At 40.8% G+C, this 20,917-nt stretch overlaps 2 protein-coding genes across 11 annotated transcripts in view; one reads left to right on the top strand and one right to left on the bottom strand.

Moving 5' to 3' along the window:
• The first annotated feature begins 2,691 nt into the window (after window positions 1-2,691).
• Window positions 2,692-18,272, top strand: Kiaa1191 (KIAA1191 ortholog). 8 transcript variants are annotated; one of them, XM_048792305.1, is made up of 10 exons: window positions 2,692-2,866; window positions 3,760-3,867; window positions 3,990-3,994; window positions 4,085-4,170; window positions 7,238-7,416; window positions 10,835-10,961; window positions 12,934-13,058; window positions 16,302-16,408; window positions 16,603-16,745; window positions 16,856-18,272. In XM_048792305.1, the coding sequence occupies exons 4-10, from the start codon at window positions 4,143-4,145 to the stop codon at window positions 17,062-17,064; spliced, it is 918 nt and encodes a 305-aa protein (XP_048648262.1). In that variant the 5' UTR covers window positions 2,692-2,866; window positions 3,760-3,867; window positions 3,990-3,994; window positions 4,085-4,142; the 3' UTR covers window positions 17,065-18,272. The 8 variants fall into 8 exon arrangements, with proteins under 8 accessions (XP_048648262.1, XP_048648260.1, XP_015343986.1 ...); XM_048792303.1 differs by having other exon boundaries at window positions 3,986-3,994; XM_015488500.2 differs by lacking the exon at window positions 3,990-3,994.
• Window positions 18,273-18,348: 76 nt separating this feature from the next.
• The window catches only part of Simc1 (SUMO interacting motifs containing 1), a 95,617-nt gene continuing 93,048 nt past the window's right edge, over window positions 18,349-20,917 (bottom strand). For all 3 annotated transcript variants that reach the window (XM_048792300.1, XM_015488499.2, XM_048792301.1), the window contains one exon: window positions 18,349-19,168. In XM_048792300.1, coding sequence (XP_048648257.1) covers window positions 18,918-19,168 — 251 coding nt within the window. In that variant the 3' untranslated portion in view covers window positions 18,349-18,917. The remainder of the gene's footprint in view (window positions 19,169-20,917) is intronic.

The raw sequence follows: 20,917 nt of genomic DNA, 5'->3' as shown, positions 1-20,917 counted from the left end.
TAGAGGGAGGGAGGGGTAGAAGGAGGGAGGGAGGGAGGAAGAGGAAGAAAGTAAAAGAAAAAGGAAGAGAGAAAGAGGTACAATTAATTTTAAAGACTTCAACTGGCCTGCTTTCTTGAACCCAGGACCTCACATATGCTAGGCTTTATTTTGGATTCCAGAATTGGGCAACACTTCATTCCACAGAATAGAATAAGTGCTGCAATGAATAGAACAAAAGAGTTTGGTTTTATAAATAAAAAAGGGAAAAAGAAACCAGAAACAAAAAGGCAGATTGGTCTTTTCAAAATTAATTTTCTTATAAGGTGGGGACAAGGAGACAGAAAATAGAAAAGTAACCGATGGGCTAACATAGGTTACTTTAGGTGACCTTTTTGTGTGTGTAAAGACTAAGCCAGGGAGCTTTGTTATCACGCCCGTTGACATTGGCTTGTTTAGAAACTCTGGTGGTTATCTCTCTAATCCTAACCTCTCATAAAGTCAGAGAAGCAGTTTAATTTCAGCCAGGCACGATGGTGCATACCTGTAATCTCAGCGAATTGGAGGGCCAAGCTTCAGCAATTTAGTGAGACTCTGTCTCAAAATCAAAAATCAAAAGGACTGAAGGAGGTAGCTCAATGGTAAAGTACCCCTGGGTTCAATCCCCACTACCAAAAAAAAAAAAAGTTTAATTTCATTTGAATTGAGCTTTAGCATGAAAGTAATTTCATTTTCAATTTTAACCTGGTATGTTGTGTCCCACCAGAGGAGTTTAGATTAAAACAATAGTCTTCTGTAATTTTTACTTAACATTAGTATCAGCTAAGGTCGTGAAATAGCTTTAGGCACTGGTACAATAAAAATCTGGGATAAAGTTGTTTTAATCAGTCAGTAACTTCCTGGAAAGGCTTAAGTTTTCATGTATTTGTGGATAAGAATTGAGGAGACTCTGACATGATTTGTCCCACTGCTATCGCCCTTCACACCTCTCCTTGATGAGATATAAGACAAAGCCACCAGGATTTGAAAGGCCTAGTCTGACTAACGGCCTTTCCCACCAAACAAGGTTAAGATTAAAGAGATTAGGGCAGAATCGGACGCTGAGGGTAGGGCAAGGCAGGAGACTGGGAGATGTGGGCGAGTGGTCAGGCGAAGCTGTGTTTTCCCTTCTGACTATGAGATGTGATGTGTGGTGGAGAATGGTAAGGTGACAACTTTGCTATCAGAAAGGTTAAAAATATATGGTGTATTTAAAAGTTCCATATTAAGACTTTTAGCACACCCCCTAAAAACCATAGTGCAGTGTAATTGTGATATTTTCAAGCTAAATTACACAGTTATAGAAGACCTTAATTTCTGGTGCACATAAGTGCTCTAGTCTGGTAATCAAATTTAAAGTTAGGTGGCTCACGCCATAATCCCAGCAGTGCGAAGGATCACAAATTCAAAGCCAGCCTCAGCAACTGAGTGTGGCTATAAGCCAACTAGCAGACCCTGTCTCAAAATGAAAAATAAAAAGGGCTGGGGATGTGGCTCAGTGGTTAAGTGCCTTTGGATTCAATCCCTGATTGTGTGTGTGTGTGTGTGTGTGTGTGTTGGGGGAGTGAATAAAGATTGTTGGTCCTGTCAGATGCCTGGCAAAGGTCAAATGCTGAAATCTTAAATAAGAGTTGCTCCCTCCCATCCCCCATTGCCTTTATGAGATGACTTTTTTTCTTTTCGGTACTGGAGATTGCACCCAGTGGTGCTTTACACTCAACTGCACTATCGACCCTTTTTATTTTTTGAGATAGGGTCTAGCTGAGTTGCTTAAGGCCTGGCTAAGCTGCTGAGGCTGACCTCAAACTTTCAATCTTTCTATCTCAGCCCCCGAGTTGCAGTGATTACAGGTGAGCACCACCACACCCAGCTAACAGATGAGCTTTGATGGCGAGCTTTGGACCTCAGATAGAGGTTTGGGAAGATTTTTTTCAATTTATTTCACTTCTTTTACTTTGTTTCTTTGTCTATCTGTAACCTTCACGGAAAGAGATGTCCTCCTACAGGAAGCTACATCTAAGCAAATACCTCTAAGTTTCGTTAGGGTAAAAGACAAACAATATTAGAACCACCTGACCTTCCTTTATAATTCTAACATAATTGTTTTGTTTTGTTTTTTAAAGCAAGCAAGAAGTAGGTTTATTGCAAAGGTGAGAGAGATACACAGACTTCTCTGAATAGAAAGGACCCCATAGCTGGAAATCCGGTGGGGAACATAACTATTTTTGGAAAAGCATATGCTCACTTAATAATTGAGGTGACTTCTCATCTCTTCCAACCTCAGCTTCACCTCTGTATGGAAAACAAAGAAAACAAACAAAACAAAAAAACCCCAAAAAAACAAAACAGGATGAAAAGAGCTGGTACTTGGCAGCCCTTTCTGAGTCTTGTGGGCTTGGATTTGAGAGTGTTTTTACTATACTGTCTCCATTCTCCTTTAGCCTTTCTTGGACCCAGGCACTGAACAGGCGCTGAGAAGTGGTGGGTAAGCATGACTTCTCCTTGGAAGTGGGTGGATTTCACCTTAGGACCTGTGGCTCCTATCCTGCAGGGCTTCTAAGGACTTGGGGCCTCCGCATCCTGGACTACAACTCCCAGTATACCTTGAGCGCCCCGGGTCAAATCTCGCGTGAACTTCCGCGGGTTCAGAAGGCTTCAACATCAAGGCTGCCGGTTCAGACGGCCGCTTGTGCTCTTTAGTCGGTGGTGCGAGCAGTCGAATTTGCTGCCGCTCCCACGATGGCTTGGGTCTGGACTGCGCCACAATCTCTTGAGAGAAGTGGGTCTTCAGATCCTCTTTAGTGCCGGAGTTGGGGACGCAGGCAGCTTGGACACAGCGGGATAACAGGTGACCAAATAGCGGGCCTCGGGGCTCCTTGGAAGTGTCTTCTAGCCCTCGGGAGGGGCGCGCTTCCGGCCTCACCATGCTTCACAGCTTACCCGGCTCTGGACTCTGCGGGACCGCCCCTGTTTCTGCCTTCTAGTCGTCCACGGCCTCTCTAATGGGGCTTCTCTGGCAGAGCCTGTGGAGCCCCGACACTGAGCTTCTCTCCTGGCTGACCCACCCAGTCCCGGATCCCCTCCCGCCTCGCTTCGCCCGACGGCTCGCCAGCATCTCCCAGTCCCCTGCCTTGCCCTACCCTCAGCGTCAGGTTCTGCCCTAATCTCTTTAATCTTAACCTCGTTTGGTGGGAAAGGCGGTTGGCCAGACTAGGCCTTTCAAATCCTGGTGGCTTTGTCTTGTATCTCGTCAAGGAGAGGCGTGAAGGGCGATAGCAGTGGGACAGGGGAGCGGAGAAAGGGGAAGGGAGTGTCTCTGGGTCGGGAATGCTCTGTCGACCGGGAAGATGGTTGAACTTTGGGTTTTGTGGTGCTCTTTAGTGAAGAACTAACTGGTTTGCTCTCTCAACTCTATCCGGTTTCAGGGACACAGTAGCAAGTGGAAAAGCAAATAACTTGACTTTTTCAGGCCCTTGTCTTAATTCCCCTGTAAAATGGGGTTGAAACTAATTTGATAAATAATAACTGCTTTGCATGGCTGCAAGGTTTAAAAGCAAAATTTGTATAAAACGCTATAAGTATTAGTTGGTGTTAGTAATAAAGAGTGAATTTACCTACTATGGTACCTAGCCCCTTACTGTGAGTCAGAATGAAAATGAATAGAATTACTCTTGCAAGGCCCTAATGAGCAATAAGTGAATGTATGGAAAAGTATCAATGCTGGCTGTTTGTTGTTATTAGAATCTCTGGATGGACTCTTCCTGGGAAGCTTTGCTAATTTGCAGCACCTGGACAATGTTCCTCATTAATACCTGTCTGTCAGCATAGTGGTGACATCATTTCACTGTGGTAGGTGTCTTTTTCACCTATTGTCTTAGTTTTGTCATCTCACAGATGTTAAGATCACCCTTTGATATTATTCTTTTTCTCTTCCCATTGGCATGTTTGTATGTGTGTTTCAACCAAGTTAGCAGCCGTAAGTCTCTGTGTACCTATCAGAAGAACAGCATTTGGAAGGGTTCTTTGGTGTTCAATATGAGAAAATGCCCTTTGTTATTTTTATTAGGTGGCAGGGACTCAGCTCCGAATTATAAATTGAAAAAAACCTGGATCCCAGTCTATCAATGGCTTCAAGACAACCAGAAGTACCTGGTAAACATAATTCTTTTTGATTATGTTTTGCCCTTAATGTTTTCAGCTAGACAGTTTAATCTAAACCATGTATTAATGGTTACTTTCTGCCATCAGTCAATCATTTAGACTTAATAGATTGATGTAATTTAGATATTACCTTATTGACCATGGTATGCTCCCCAAACCAAACTTAAGGTATGTCAGATATGTTACTTTGTATGAAATCAGTTGTGTAGTTTTTGTATTATAGAATGTACCAAAGTGATTAAATTTTTTGGGATGAGGGTTGGGGACAGAATGGAGAACTGGGCAAAAAGGCACTACTAGCCTGGTTTAATGGTGAGTTGAGCTTATTTGTGAAAATGTTTGCAGAGCACTTTTTTTTTTTTTTTTTTTTTTTTGTTCTAGGGATTGAACCCAGGAACACTTAACCACTGAGCCGATACATCCCCAGCTCTTTTTAAAATTTTGAGACAGGGTCTCATTAAGTTGCTGAGGCTGGCTTGAACTTTTGATCCTCCTGCCTTAGCCTTCCTAGTCACTAGGATTACAGATGTGCACCACCATTCTCAGCTTGCAGCACCTTTTAATGTGTTCTGTATCTGAGTAAGGCAATGATTTCTGGGTTATTGAAGTGACTGATTCCTTCTTGACTGCTGTATTAGAAGAGAAGGTGATTTTTAATTAAATCTGAATTACTCAATTTCTCATTCTCAGTAAAGTATATAAATGGTGATGTTTATCTTTCAGGATTGTTAAGAAGACTAAATATAATATTTGAAAATATGAATTAAAAGTTGGTGCTGTCCTTGAGCCTCCTGCTCTTGCTCAGTCCACTCTGCTCTATCTTGCGGGGTGCTCTTTCCACATTTACCTTCAATAAATCTGTACTTTGCCTGTTAAAAGGAAAGAAAAGTTGGTGCTAAATATACATTTACTGTCCAGAAAAATTTCTTGTCTCTTTTTAGGGGAATATATTTCCTAGAAGTTTTATCTGACTTCATCATTATTTTTATAAAGGCTACTGGGTAGTCTTAGAGATTTTTTGAAATTGCTCCCAAATCAGTTGAATTAATAAAAGTTTCCCATATGTCCCCTAATCTAGATCTGTCTTTAGTCTCTTAGCATCATCTGCTTGTATGTTAGTCTTTCATTGTTGCTGCAGTTATCATCAACTCCCTGTCAGCATCCCGAGCTATACTGTTGCACTAATTAGGCTAATGTTTTTTAGTGTGGGGAGCGTGGCATGTTGGGTCTGGAGTGTGAGCCCTGGTTTAGATCTCTTTCACACTTGTAGTTGGGTGATGTTGGACAAGCCTAAGCTCTGTGCCTCAGTTTCCTGAGCTGGAAAATGGGAAGAATATTTGCTTAATGAGGGTTAGATAAGATGAGGGATGTGAATGCCTAATAATTATTTGCTTGTGTGTTTGAGGCAATGTAAATGCCATAAAATTCACCCACTTAAAATGAACAGTTTAATGGTTTTTAGTATACTCACAAGATTGTATGATGATCAGCATTATTCTAATGTAGAACGTTTTCATTACCCCCAAAAGAAACCTTACACCCATTAGTGTCATACCTCATTGCCTCTTGTCTCCAGCCCCTGGCAATCAATAATCTTCTTGGATTTATTAAATCCTGTGGAATTATTATTTCAGTACTGGGGATTGAATGTGGGGATGCTGTACCACTGAAGTACATTCCCACCCCTTTTTATTTTTTATTTTGAGATAGGGTCTCACCAAGTTGCTGTGGCTGTTCTTGAGCTTGAGATTCTGTTGCCTTAGTTTCCCAAGTTGCTGGGATTATAGGCATGTGCCACAATGCCTGGCTTTAGTAATTATTATTGTTAGTAATAAAATGGTAGCTGCTTGATCTCTTTGCTGTTTAAATTAAGCCACTTTTGGTGGTTTAGAACTTATACCCAGGCAGGTTGATGTCTTGGAGTGTGTGGTTATGTAATTTTAGCCACAGGAAAATGTCACCTTGAAGGCAGGTTCTGGACATTAGTTCCGATATGAAAGGATTAGCAAACCAAATGAAATGAACCTTGCTCCCTGGTCTGGCACAGCTGAGAGTGCCCTTGGAGTGGGTCGCTTGTGTCATAGTACATTCAGCAGTCAGTTCCAGGGAACAGGAATGGCAGGATCAGCAGGCAGTGTTTTGGAAGAGTGATTGTTAGCAGTTTCTGTGATGCTGCTGTTTAAATCATACAGAAAGTTTGAAACTAGAAATGATGCCAAACAACATACTGTTTGAGTATTTCTTGCAGTGCTGTTTTTTTTTTTTTTTTGTAAGATAGAGAAGACAGAGAGTTTACAGTCAGACCTTGGTCAGGCCCAGCTAGCCATTTCCTGTATGAACTTGGATGAATAACTTCATCTCTAGGGCATAGTTACCTCATCTATAAAATAAGAACAAGAACTTCATATCCTAGGTCTTTTGTGTCCTCAGTCTTGCGTGAGTTGAGAGCCTTTAGCATTGCAGTGAGGGTGGCCTCTATGCATAAAGAAAGCAAACTTTGAAGTCAGATAGTTTAATTCAGTTTTAATTCTAAACTGTGCTTTGAAGTTGTGACTTTGCCACAGTAAATTTAAATTGTTTTTCAGGTTCCTTATGATATAAAAATGGATTAGGGTTACAGAGTGTATTAAGTGGAGAATCCAAAGTGTCAGGAATGAAGGAAGATATTAGTTCTGTTACCTTTCCTTAAATGTATTGTTATTCCAGAACAAGGTATTCTTGTTCTGTCCCAAAATAAGAGTGTTTCATAAGCTGTGTGTGGTGACACATGCTATTTGGGAGATTAAGGCAGGAGGATCAGAGATTTGAGGCCAGCCTGGGCAACTTACTGAGAGTCTTCCAATAAAAAAACAAAAAACAAACGCCTGGAATGTACTTAGTGGTAGAGTATTTGCCTACCATAGGTGAGGCTCTGTGTTTAACACCCAGTATATCCCCCACAGCCCTATAAAAAAAGAGAAAAATGAAAAGTTTCAGAGCTTTCCTTCCTATAGATTAATTTAAAGCTGCTAGTATGCTCAGCTGTTAAACCCATCTTGACTGGTATCTCTGTTCTTAGCTCTTGGGCCTAGTGGGCCCCTAGGCAAGATGTCCCTGCCCATCGGGATGTGCCGTAGGGCATTCAGCTATGATGATGCCCTTGAGGACCCTGCACCCATGACTCCTCCTCCATCGGACATGGGCAGCATCCCCTGGAAGCCAGTGATTCCAGAGCGCAAGTATCAGCACCTTGCCAAGGTACCTGACCCTGCTGACTGCTTCTGGCAAACCTAAACTCTTTGTTTTTCTCCCTCTATTCCAGAAGCCTTCCAGTGACTTCCTGTACCCATAGAATTGGGCAGCCATTATTCCTTGTGTGTTTTCTATGCCTTAGTTGGAGTTGATGTATCTTTTTATTTTTTAATTTAAAAGTAGAATGTTGTGTCATCTACCTGAGACTCTTCTGTAACCCCTTCCCCCATTAAAAATCCAGACTCACAAATGCCTCTTCCCAACTTCCCTAGCCAGTGACCCAGTCATGCATGTTATCTGAGATTTCTTGCACTTAATTGGGTGTTTTATGCTTCTGAGTCTTTGCTTCACATGTTTCTGTAGTTTAGATGTTTAGCATCTCCATCCTGTTCTCATATCCCCCACACTCCATTTGCCTAACAAATAGTATCCTTTAGGTCTTTGCATAAACATCTCTTTTATAATATTTTTCTGATATCTCCTTCCTCCTGATAAGACTGTTACCTTTCCCTTTGAACTCTGCAGTGTACCATGATCCCTATCATAATCTCTATATTGTTTTGTCACCCTCCATTAGCTTTTTGAGGCCAGGGTCCATATCTGAGTTTGTATGGGTTGAGTGCATCTTATTCCAAATGCTTGGGAACAGAAGTGTTTCAGATTTCACATTTTTTGGATTTTGGAATATATGCGTACATGCAATGAAATACTTTGGAGATGGGACCCAAATCTAAACACACAATTTATGTTTCATATATACCTGTCCATATAGGCTGAAGGTAATTTTATTTATATATATATTATAATAGAAACAAAGTTTCATGGTGTGGAATTTTCCAGTTGTGGCATCATGTCAGTGCTCTAAAGATTTCAGATTTTGGAGCATTTGGGAATTCATATTTTTAGATTAAGGAGACACAACTTTTATTCCATCTTCAGTATTTAGCAACAGGCTTGGTGTAAAGTAGATTCCCCCAAATTATGCATACTGTAATTGGAGGAAAATTGGCTTTCTTGAACATACGCTGTATTTTTCTTAGTGCTCTTCCTCCTGCCTCAGGTGCCTTTTTTATTGCTGTGAGAGCTGCCTTCTTCCTAAGGCAGCTTGTTCTGCTGTCACAGCCCTTCTGTGCAGTTGGGTCTCATAGGTTTTTGTATGCTTGTTGCAATTGTGCTTCTGAAGCCTATGCTTCCTGGCTTCTCACCTCTGATTCGCCAACACCAAAAATATAGGAAAGGTTATACTGTTTCTTGAAAAAACTAGGCCTGCCAGATTCTCAGATAAGGTCATATAGCTACAGCTAGTTTCATCAAATTGTGAGCCATCTGATCGCCTGGGCCTGATAGGAAATATACAGCTTAAGCAGACCTGTGCACACAACTTTACCCCAAACCACAGTTTTCCATCTAAGAGATGGAAATACTTTGTCATAGAGGAAATATGGGGATTAAATAAAAATGGATTTAGAGGCTTGGCAATGGTAGCTATATGACTACTGGCTTCCAGCCTTTCACTTGGTTCAGCCATATTTGATGCTTTCTTTCTAATAAGCTGTGTTTGTTTTTCTTCTTCCATTTCATAATGGGGAGCTCCTTTCTAAGAAAACCTCTCTATACCTTAGGGGAAAACTACTTGTATCAATTATCTAGTGGAATTTGACTGAATTGGTTGTTTAGGAGGGAATGCTCTATGTAAAAAGTAGTGAGAAGGGGATCCTGGCAGCCTGCGGATGATGCCGAAATAATAGACTCCAGGGACTAGGGTAGAAGATAAGCAGGGTTGGGAGTGCCTTTGAGAGCAGCACACCATTTTCATTAGTAAAGGCTGACGATTACTTCACAAGACACAGAATGGGCTTCTAGTGTTCAGTTGTGCCACAGCTGGGACAGCTGGCGATTTGGAACAACTGCTCATTACACGCATTCTTTATCTGCCCAATTATCTACATATTAGGAGTCATCCGTCTTCCAAATAAGAAAACAGGTTCAAGTTTTACTCTAATAAGATCATAGCTAATAAGTATAAATCCTGTTTTGTAATAGTGATACAGTATTTGAGTACTCTCTTCTGCAGCCCTCCTGTTGAGCCATCTCTTTTTTTCAGTTCCTTTGGAGAAGCAGAGAACAAAGAATAAACCTAGTTCTCTTCTCCTTACTAGGACTTGGCATGGTGTCACATGTTTAGATTATAAAAGGTGGATGCTCTTACACATTAGAGTAGGAGCTACATAGGGTTTTTATTTTTTTAAAATTTTTTTAGTTGTCAATGGACTTTATTTTGTTTATTTCTATGTGGTGCTGAGAATTGAACCCAGTGCCTCACACATTCAAGGCAAGCGCTCTACCACTGAGCCACAACCCCAGCCCTTATTAGTTTTTTTTTTTTTCCCCAAATATTTTTTAGTTGTAGATGGACACAATACCTTTTTGATTATTTTTTATGTGTTGCTGAGGATTAAACCCAGTGCCTTACATGTACTAGGTAAGTGCTCTACTACTGAGCCACAACCCAGCCCAAGTTTTGTTTTTTGATACTGGGCGGTGCTTTACCACTGAGCCACATCCCCTGCCCCTTTATTTTTTATTTTGAGACAAAGTCTTAATAAGTTGCTTAGAGCCTCGCTAAGTTGCTGAGGCTGGCCTTGAACTTGTAATCTTTCTGTCTCAGTCTCCCTAGTTGCTGGGATTACAGGTGTGCACCTCTGTGTCTGGCCTGATTTTTATTAGTTTTTAAAGACCATTATTTGAACCTTTAGAACACTGGTCCTCAAACAAATCTTGGCATCACATGGAAATTTGTTAGAAATATAAGTTATTTATTTGTTTATTTTGGTGATGCTAGAGATTGAACCCAGGGCCTCACACATGCTAGGCAAAAGCTTTACCATCGAGCTACACCCTGAACCCTACACATAAGTTCTGGAGTCCTGCCCTAGACTTACTGAATCAGAAACCCTTGGGTGGGTTCAGCAGTGTGTTTAAAGAATCTCTGCAGGTGGTTCTGATGTTCCACAAAGCTTACGAACTACTTAGCAAATGCTCTGATTAATCTAACCTAGTGCTTGGTATTTGGTACTTGTTCAGTACTTTGTAACAGTACAGATTTTCTTTTTCTTTTTTTTTTTGTACTGGGGATCAAACCCAGTCCTTGCACATGATGTACATGCTAGGCAAGCATGCTACCCCCGAGCTATATCCCCAGACCCTTTTTCTTCTGCTTTCTTATTGGCATAGTACTACAGTATATTGGACAGACATAGGCAGGAAAGGTAGTAGACCTCAGAACTTCAAATTCTGGTTTTCCTTTTAGGAATTTCTTCACTTATCAGATTTAAGATACTTAAGTAACTTCTTCCTAAAGGAGTAAGTTTAGGTGTGTGACTCCCCTGCCCTGCTTAAGTGCGTCCTTACCTCTCTTGAACAGGAGGAGGAAGGAGAGGCCAGTGTATCCCCCCCTGCCATGACCCTGTCAACGGTCACTGACAGTACGGACAAGGTCCCGGTGGTGAAGGCCAAAGCTACCCATGTCATCATGAATTCTCTGATCACAAGTAAGCACCCTTTATTCTCAAGAGTAGAGTGAAGCAGGGATGGGGAAGAGTGTCAGCCTCTTACAAAGCAGCTGCAGATGATTCTGCAGACAGGCCTGTCTCAGCATGTCCAAATATATTTTGGCTGCTGAATCCCACAGTGTTGAAGCTTCATTTTGTTGGAAGATTTGACAAACATTAAACATCTCAGTTGATTTAGGTACATTTCTGTTGTTTTGTTGATATATTCTCATTTCTCATGTTGGTCAGTGTGATCTTGGGCAAGTTACTTAACTATAGAGACTGTTTTGTAAAATGGTGAATCTAGCTGGCAGGTTGAAGTGAGGATTAAATGGTTCAGTGCTTTGGGGCCGCTGCTGTTACTGTCCTAAGCTCTGCTGGAGAAGCAGTATAAGGAAGCATTTTTCTATTTTCTTTTTAATTGAACAGCTCAAAGTTGATTTCCCAGGAAGAGAAGGACCAGGTGTGGTACCTCAAGGATATTTAGTCTTTAAGAATGTGTGATTGGTGGTCCTAGTGAGACCTGCCATAGGAAGCTTGCATTTTTAAAAATATCTTACAAGTTAACTGAAGTTTGTTCAGGAGGGCTGTTCTAGTTGCTCTGGAAAGTTAATTATTAGATACACAGCTCTGCTTGTCAACAGTAATGCCTCTATCAGTGGTAAGGTACATAGAGGTTCTTGCTTGGGTGGCTCATTTTTGAAGCCCTTGTTTCTCCAGGAGTTTGTCTTGATTATTTTCTGGAGAGTTCACCCACGAACCCAAAGTTCGAACTCTCACTTCGGTTTTCTTCTCTTCACTCATAAATGTATCACTTGAATCAGCAACTGCTGCTTGCATTTTGCAAGCTTCAGGCTGTATATATTGTAGAGGTGTTAGAAAGCTTAGCTATTGTTTTTTTAGTATAGAGCAACTTCTTTATTAAAAAAATGCAGTTTACCAACACATGCAGACTATTGACACTTTAGTATACTAATGTCACTTGTATTTATTTGGCATATTTACCAAAAAATGGATATTTTATATAAGTGGAGATATAGTAGACATACCATTCTTTCCCCCCCCCCCCTCCAATAATACTGCCAGGTACTTTTGATGTTGCCATAGACTTTAATTTTTTTTTTCTTCTATTTGTGATGGAAGTACTTCTTTAGGAGAGGAATGACTAAGTCAGAAAGTGCATCCAGACTCTTTGATTCACAGTTGCCAAATTCTTATATGTAGGAGTTTATTAGGTAACTTGTGTACGGATTAAGCAAAAATTCAGCCATCTTTCATTCCAAAGTGGAATAGACTTTTTTTTTTTTCAAATTTTTTTTTAGTTGTCATTGGACCTTTATTTTATTTATCTATATGTGGTGCTGAGAATCGAACCCAGTACTCACACATGCTAGGCAAGTGCTCTACCACTGAGCCACAACCCCAACCCATGACTGACTTGTGAAATCATAGGTCAGACTGAAAGAATGTTGAGGGCTCCCTGCACAAGGCATGGTAAACAGGCCATCTTACACAGAAGAAACTTGTGATTTGGTAGATCTGCTAGTTCAAGGCAGGTTGTCTGTGGTTTGAATCAGGCTGGTCCTCGATGCCAGTGGGCTTGAATATGACCTTTTTCTTTTGGCAAAGGTCTTTGTATGGTTGAAGAGGGGGTGAGTTTCTCTTAGAAAACTTTGTTTGGAGAATTTTTTTTACTGTGTCTGGATGTCAGCTGCCATCTCCAAGCAGAATTTCTAAACACAAAGAGGTTGTTATGTGTACAAGTAAGAGCAAGGTAAGTTCTTTAGCTGTCCTTTTAGGAATAATCTCTTCTTTAGCTTGGTGTGAGGGAAGGGAACTTTTATGGGAGGTTCAGAATTCCCACTTGCAATGCCTATCTGGGGAATCCTCCTCCTTGGGTGGTCAGTGTTGTCTCTTGTTGGTTTGTGATGGGTTGTGTAATGGGCTTGATGGTCTGCTTCTCTTTTCTCAGAACAGACACAGGAGAGCATTCAGCGTTTTGAACAACAGGCAGGACTGAGAGATGCTGGCTACACACCCCACAAGGGCCTTACCACCGAGGAAACCAAGTACCTCCGAGTAGCAGAAGCACTCCACGTAAGCTTGTTTCTTTGGAACTTTCAAAAAACAAAGCCTTTATCTTTCATGGCTTGACATATGACCGTGTTTAGAAGTTACTAGCTCAGCTAGCTGGTGGCTGTGGAAAGTGGTGGAAAGGGAACTAGGTAAAGGAATTTAGAACTGGTAAGTCCCATCTATGGTGGCACTCCTGGATGAAGGCTCTGGAGTGTTTGGCCTTGTGGCGTCTGTTTACTCATCTATAAATTGAGAGTTCTCTGTTTTGTTTATTTCTGGCTAGAAGGATCAAATGAGTGTCATCTCACATACTTGATACGTGGGTACTCTGAACTGAAAACCAAATGTGGATTATTTTTCTGCCAGGGATTGACTGAGGGAGGGGGAATTGGGCAGTCTCAATAGACTTAAGTTTAGCTGGAAAACAGCATCATGCTCTGTATTTATTTATTTATTTTGGTACCAGGTATTGAACCCAGGGGCATTTAACCACTTAGCCACATCGCCAGCCCTTTTAAAATTTTATTTAGAGACAGGGTCTTGCTAAGTTGCTTAGTGCCTTGCCTAATTGCTGAGGCTGGCTTTGAATACATATATGTATACATATATATATTTAAAAAATTTTTTTAGTTGTAGTTGGACATAATTTTATTCTATTTAATTAATTTATTTTTATGTAGTGCTGAGGATGGAACCCAGCCCCTCACATTTGCTAGGCGAGTGTTCTACTGCTAAGCCACCACCCCAGCCTCATGAATATATTTATATTATTGGTACTAGGGATTGAACCCAGGAGTATTTAGCCGCTGAGCCACATTCCCAGTCCTCTTTTTAAAATTTTGGGATGGGGTCTGGCTAAGTTGCTGAGGTTGGCCTCAAACTTGGCAATCCTTTTCTGCCTCAGCCTCCAAATTGATGGGATTACAGGAGTGTGTCACCATGCCCAGTTTAAACATTTTAAAGAATAAAAATGTTTCAACTGACTTTGAACACCACTTTATATGAATGGTGCTTTATGATTTAGGCCCTCATAAATTCACTTAATCTTCATATTAATGCCTTGAGGTACATACTGTTTTCTATATTTTTTAAATGGAGAGAATGGCGTCCAAGGGCATATATTTAGCCACATTATGAAATCAATGTCTCCCAATTCCCTATATCCTCCTCAACCCCTCCACAAAGTAGTCTGAGAATCTGCCACTCAAAGGGGCTTAGATTCTCCTCTGAAGGAAAAGGGCAGAGGTGACTCAAAGGACACAAATACAGCTAAGAAACTGGACTGTTTTCTGTAGGCAAGGATGGGTCATAGTCTGATCATGTTGCAAGTTTTATTTTAAAGAGTTCTGAGCTGGGCGCAGTGGTGCACACCTGTAATCTCAGTGACTCGGAGGCTGAGTCAGGAGGATTGCAAGTTGAAAGCCATCCTCAGTAATTTAGTGAGACCCTATCTTAAATAAAGGAGGGCAGGAGGCTGAGGCTGATGGATTGAAGGTTCGAGGCCAGCCTTAGCAACTTAAGCCATTAGCAACCTAGCATGACTGGAAGTGAAAAATTAAAAAGGGCTGAGGATGTAGTTCAGAGGTAAAGCACCCCTGAGCTCAATTCCTAGTACCAAAAACAAACAAATAAAAATAAAAAATGGGATGGGTAAGTTGGGGATGTGGCTCAGTGTTTTAAGTGCCCCTGGGTTTACAATCCCCGGTACCAAAAAAAAAAAAAAAAAAAAAAGGTTCTGAGTAGGAAATGATAAGGATTAGATAATAAGTATTCCCCAGAAGCTCACGTGTGAGACAATGGAAGAACATTCAGAGGTGAAATGATTGGGCTATAAGCTCTTTAACCTAATCAGTGAATTAATCCTGTGGTGGCGATTAACTGGGTGGTAGCTAAAGTTGGGTAGGGTGTGGCTGGAGGTTGGCATTGGGGGGCATGCCTTTGGGGTATATTTTGTATCTGGCAAGTGGAGCCTCTGCTTTCTGATCATCTTGTGAGCCACTTCCTTCTGCCACATTCTTCCATGATGTTCTCCTTTATCAAGCCCTGAGGAATGGAGCTGGCTATCTGGACTGAGACCTCTGAACTCATAAGTCCCCCAAATAGACTTTTCATCCTCTAATTGTTCTTGTCAGGTCTTTTGGTCACAGCAGCAAAAAAGCTGACTAAAACATGGCTTTTGGGCATAGGAGAGAACAAAAGGAGGGAAGGATCATGATGTACAGGATATGGAAGGGGGAATAATGTGCATCTGGTGGCCTGTGGGTAGGGATATGAGACTCTGTAGACTGGTTGCATTGTATGAGTATTACATGTGACTCTTTTGTAGCCTGTTTAAAAAGCAGTGATATGGAGGGATCAGTGTTGGGCTGGTGGCCAGTTTAAGCTTTTAGGCAAGAAAGATACTTTCAGAGAGGTACACTGTCAGTTTTTAATACTTGAGTACCTTCATCTGAGCAATTCACTCATGTGATCGTAGAATTGGCTTTGTTTGGCCCATTTTCTGCATCCTGGCTGTAGGAATAGAACATGAGGATGGCTGAAATGTTAGATTTAACTAGCATCATCTTATAATTATTTGTTGATTTAAACAAATTGATTTGTTGAGAAAACTGAAGAGTGATCATTTGTTTAGAATGTACCTTGGATGGAGCAGTGGCATACTGTGCATAGAGGACAGGCACTATGGGAGCCTTGACTTAGAATTCTAGAAGTGTGAAGTAGATTTATCCCCACCCACTACTACTCACTAGACTTCTAGTCTGCTGGAGATACATTTACAGTGCTGAGGGGACCTAGAGTAGCTGTTGATGGGAGAGGAAGGAGAATGGGGTAGGATCCTCAGAGGAAGCATTTAGTTAAAGAACAGCAAACCTGATGCTTGTTTTTGAGAGTCAGAATGCTTAGGGGCTGTATGTGGTAGGAGATGTAGAGAGAGAAGAGCTCAAGGTGCTGTTTATAAGTCCAAGAATACAGCTGGATGTTGGCTCTCCCACTTACTGGTTGTGTGCATGTGGGAAAATTATTTTCCTGAAAGTAAAAGCTTTCAGTTCAGGGATGTTTGAGATCTGTTATAGAATGAATGCATGGAAAGATGGAATTTCATTCAGTATGGCAAAAACAAAATCATTCTGCCTATGCCATAAGTGTTTTTCTTGTGCCTTAAGTTAACATAAAACAAATGGTTTATGCCCAGACAACTATTTTATGGCTATTTTGGTTTGTACTCAATTTTGACAAAACCTTTCTTCTTACCCATCTGGACAGAAACTAAAGCTGCAGAGTGGAGAGATAACAAAGGAAGAGAAGCAGCCTGCGTCAGCCCAGTCTACCCCAAGCAGCAGCCCTCACTCTTCCCCCAAGCAGAGGCCCAGGTGAGCCCTTCCTGCGACCCTTCTAGGCCTCAGCAGGCTTACGCTTGGGGAAAGCTGGTGCTCAAAGCTGGATTTAAGTCTGTGGTTTCACAGTGAGAAGTGCTCTCTCATAATTCCCTGGTCTTTTGGTGGGAGATGACTTTTGAAGGTGCAGGAAAAGGATGTATTAGGATGCTTTGTTTTTGCTCTTCCAGAGGCTGGTTTTCTTCTGGTTCCTCTGTAGCCTTACCTGGTCCAAGTCCTAGCACCATGGATCCTGGAAGTGGAGATAAGGATAGAAACTCATCAGATAAATGGAGTCTTTTTGGTCCAAGACCCCTTCAGAAGTCTGATTCTGGTAGGCAGCTCTGTCAAAAAAGAAAGCAATATGGCAGGCATATTGATGTACTATATTCTGGGCATGGACTATGGTTCTGCAATCATTTATTCTTTGGTTTACTTTTGTAGGAGGTTTTACCATCCAGGCCTACAAAGGCGCCCAGAAGCCCTCTCCCATGGAGCTGATCCGTGCCCAGGCCACCCGAATGGCTGAAGATCCAGCAACCTTCAAGCCACCCAAGATGGATGTCCCAGTGATAGAAGGGAAGAAACCACTGCCGCGGACCCATAATCTCAAACCGCGTGACTTGAATGTGCTCACACCCACTGGCTTCTAGAGTGTGTCTATTCCAGGGACTTGGGCTAGAGGGTTTCTTGTCCTTTATTCCCCCTTTTACCTTAGCTCTGACATAGGAATGGTATATTAAAACAAACAAAACTGAGGCTAGAGGTGGAGACATAATTAATTGAGAAACATCAGTGCAAAGCTTGTCCTTGTGTGGAAGAAACCGTTTTGTAGTGTTTTAGAGTCAAACTAAAAAAAATCTCAGCAGTGATTTTGCGGGGAGGACTTCATTACCCTTTCTTATCATTTACCCCAGACCAGGACTTTGATCATTGCTTACTAGGTAAATGTTTATGCTATTCCAAAACCTAGGCTTCTTTTTACCACCATCAGCATAAACACACCATGGTGTAGAGGTGTCCGCTGACAAGTTTGGCCTTTTTGACTCTGCTGATGTCAGGTAGGGGGACCTAAGACCTGTTTAAGGTCTGGGTACAGTTAACAGCCACACTTCGCAGGGACCCCTATTTTCTAGGCTAAAACTGGTCTCCTTGCTTTTTGGTCAGTCTAATGGATTGCTTTGTCCTGTAATCAGTTCTTCATGCTTCTTGGTACCTCTTGAGCTGCTGCTGTTGGAAGGATGCTTCTCATTTACATGTCACAGAAAAACACTAGTCTTGCATATCCTTTCTTGCACTTTAAAGATTAAAGTAAGATTAGTTTAACTCCAATTTGGTTTAAACTTCCTAAAATAAGAAAATTAAGTCTATTGATTTGAGATATATTTTGTGGTGCTGGGGATTGAATCCAGGGCCTTGTACATTCAAGGCAAGTGCTCTACCATTATTGAGCTATACCCCACTCCCTGCCCTAGGATGGTAAACTTTTAGAGTAAATGAAATTCATTTGAAATTAGTGTCAATTAGTTCAGTTTCTTTGTATAGGTCAGGGCTTAACTTTTTGGAGGGGACATGGATATATTCAAAATAAGAAAAGCATTTTTCACCAAAATGAGCCTCATATCTTTATGCAGCATATCTTAGAAACTGCATTTTTATTTCTCCTCATTTTGTACATTTGTCTTGAACACTGTCTCAGATACTTGCCGTTTTTGTTTTGGTTAGGATTTTTGTTTACATAAGAAGCTGACCTTCTTATAGAGAAGCCTTTAAGTCTAAAATTGTCAGAACAACTAATTTATTTGTCTTCTCTGTTATGATCTTTTGTTTGGACAATAAAGATCCTTATTGTTTTCTCAAATGTGGATATCTTTCTGTCCTGTTAACAATAGCCATTCTGCCTACCCAGTCATGGAACCTAAGCATGGTAAACTTGGTATTTTGAAAAACCATTGCCTTTTTATTGTATCTTTTTAACATCAAATGTTTTATAACACACTATCCTTTTGTTTCTTTGTCCCCTTTTGTTACATTAGATCTTAATAGACTGGCCACAAAGTCAAATTCATAGGCAATATAAAAGGTCTAATAGAGAATGTTAGGAAAAACAAATGTTTTTCCAGAAACAGGCTCTCAGTTACTTGAATAATACTGACATACAGTTTGTTCATCAGAGGGATTCTTCTCTCTCACATCTTGAATGGAAATGTTAAACAGAGTGCATATAGTGTTACCTGTTTCAAAAAAAGTATAGATAAATAATTTATTAAAAAATATATACACCTTGTATATTTAAGCCATATTTGAGAATAGGCCAGGATAGGATTATCAAAAAAAGAGAGAGATGCTAAAGAGTCAGAAAGTGACTACAGCCTACAGATAAATAGATAGGTTTGGTCCTGCGAGATTTTTACTACTGTTCATACTTTCGGAGCTTTTAAGTAGTTGAAGACAAGTTCAAGAGGTATTCTTGGTGCTCAGTGCTTAGAAGGCCCTTAGGGCTGCTCTAGTGCTTCGGAGTAGGCTCTGTGTCAGGGTTCAAGTCCGCAGCATAGAAGAGCAGAAGCTTCAACAAGTGCACTTTGTCTTGCAGTTGAGGGACCAGAGGCTCCCCCAGCATCTGGATTAAGCGGCTGCGGAAGGCCTCAATCTGCTTCTCCACATCCACCACTGTGATGTCATCTCCTTGTTGGGGCTTGGGCTTAATCCTTTTGATTATTAAGTCTTTTCGATCAATCACTGAACTCCGTAGGTGCTCTGCAAGAGGGAAGAAATCAGTGAAACTATACTGCTTTTTATCTCTCTCTGATTAAAAAAATGAAGTCCAATATTAGGTAAATTCCTGTTGCCTAGTTACTGGAAGACAAGTCAAAAGGCTATGTAGATTACTACGGCAACCCCATTTCCAAAAGGTCCTGTATTGGTTTACTCTGATCATCAAGAATTTTTTTTTTTTTTTTTTTTACATATTAAAAAAAATTGCATTCTTTTTATCTTTTTCCTTTTGATTTAAACTATAAGCCTACATGAAATTACATTTTAGATATTTCAAATTAATACACAAGACATTTTTGAGACAGGATCTCTCCTACAGTGGGGAGACCCCTCTGGGTGTTGAGGGGATACTAAAGTGGAAATTGAGGTGTCAGTATGAACATGTATAATAAATTTATAAAATTATGTAATTTACTGACAGGGTCTAAAAGCAGAGACACTCTAGTAGCAATCATAATTTAAATCCTAGCTTCCATACACATTCTCCACTAAAAGCAATCAATTTTTTTTTTTTTTTTTGAGAAAGACGTTCTGAGACCAAGGCAAGGTAACCTGGAACACCTTTTGTGAGAAAGGGAATGTTTAAAATTAATGGGGAGGGGCTGGGGTTGTGGCTTAGTGGTTGAGAGCTTGCCTTGCATGTGTGAGGCACTGGGTTTGATCCTCAGCACCACATAATATAAATAAAACAAAGATAAAAAGATGATGGAGACCTGTCAAAAGCAACTTAAAGGAGGTTCTTATTGGCCAAATTTTGGACAATGTGATCAGAAAAAAGGATGCCAAAAAATGAATTATTTCAACACACTGAATTTTAAAAAAAGTCCTGAGTGCACAGTAGAAGTTTTTAAAGGGAGCCCTTTTTCCAGAAGAAGGTTAAGAAGTATAGAAGAAAGTAGAACTAGAAAGTTTGCCACTTTTCAAACTACTAATATGAATCAAGTAAGAACCACAAATGGATGCTAAAACCAAGTGAAAGGCTGACAGGATATTCATAGTCTCAAAAGTTTCACCCTCTACTAATAACAAAGGGAAAATAAATCCTGTCTCAGCCTCCTGAGCTGCTGGGACTACAGGTGTGTACTACTATGCCCAGCTTGCCCTTTCTATTTTGAGACAAGGTCTCACTAAGTTGCCCAGGCTAGTCTTGAATTTGTGATCATCCTGCCTGTTGGGAGCTGTTGAGATTATAGGTGTATATGTGACTGCCCTGCATGACATTGCCTTTTGATGTCATGTGCAAGATTTCTTAGATTTTACTATTTTTATTAATTTTTTTTTTTGAGACAGGGTCTTGCTAAATTGCCCAGGCTGGACTCGAACTTGTGGGCCAGCTTTCTGAGCAGCTAGGATTACAGGTGTGCACCACCATGCTTGGCTTGCTAATAGATTTTTAACATGAATCTTATTGTGAGAAGATATTAAGACAATCCCAATTACTGAACATTCTACAAAATAACTGGCCTCAACTCTTTAAAAATGTCTGTTGAGCTGGGCATGGTGATGCATGCCTGTAATCACAGCTACTCAGGAAGCTGAGGCAGGAGGATCATAAGTTCAAGGACAGCCTTAGCAACATAGGGAGGCCCTGTCTCAAACAAAACAAAACAAACAAACAAAAAAATAAGGCTGGGAATGTCGTGCAGTGGTTCAATTCCCACTAATCCCCCCCCCCCTAAAAAAAACCGGCAAAAGTGTTATTGAAGGAACGTACGTAAAAGGCTCGGGAAA

This window comes from Marmota marmota, unplaced genomic scaffold (genome assembly GCF_001458135.2).
Source record: "Marmota marmota marmota unplaced genomic scaffold, marMar, whole genome shotgun sequence".
NCBI classification, from domain to species: Eukaryota; Metazoa; Chordata; class Mammalia; order Rodentia; family Sciuridae; genus Marmota; species Marmota marmota.
The sequence above is the reverse complement of the archived record's forward strand: the minus strand, read 5'-3'. Positions and strand labels throughout refer to the sequence as shown.

What these genes read in the sequence shown, in the direction of transcription:
- Kiaa1191 (XM_015488500.2), top strand. Translation starts at nt 4,143, where the DNA reads ATGGCTTCAAGACAACCAGAAGTACCTG. An exon ending in AAGACAACCAGAAGTACCTG is followed by an intron (nt 4,171 to 7,237) that starts GTAAACATAATT and finishes CTCTGTTCTTAG; the next exon opens with CTCTTGGGCCTAGTGGGCCC. An exon ending in CATGAATTCTCTGATCACAA is followed by an intron (nt 10,962 to 12,933) that starts GTAAGCACCCTT and finishes CTCTTTTCTCAG; the next exon opens with AACAGACACAGGAGAGCATT.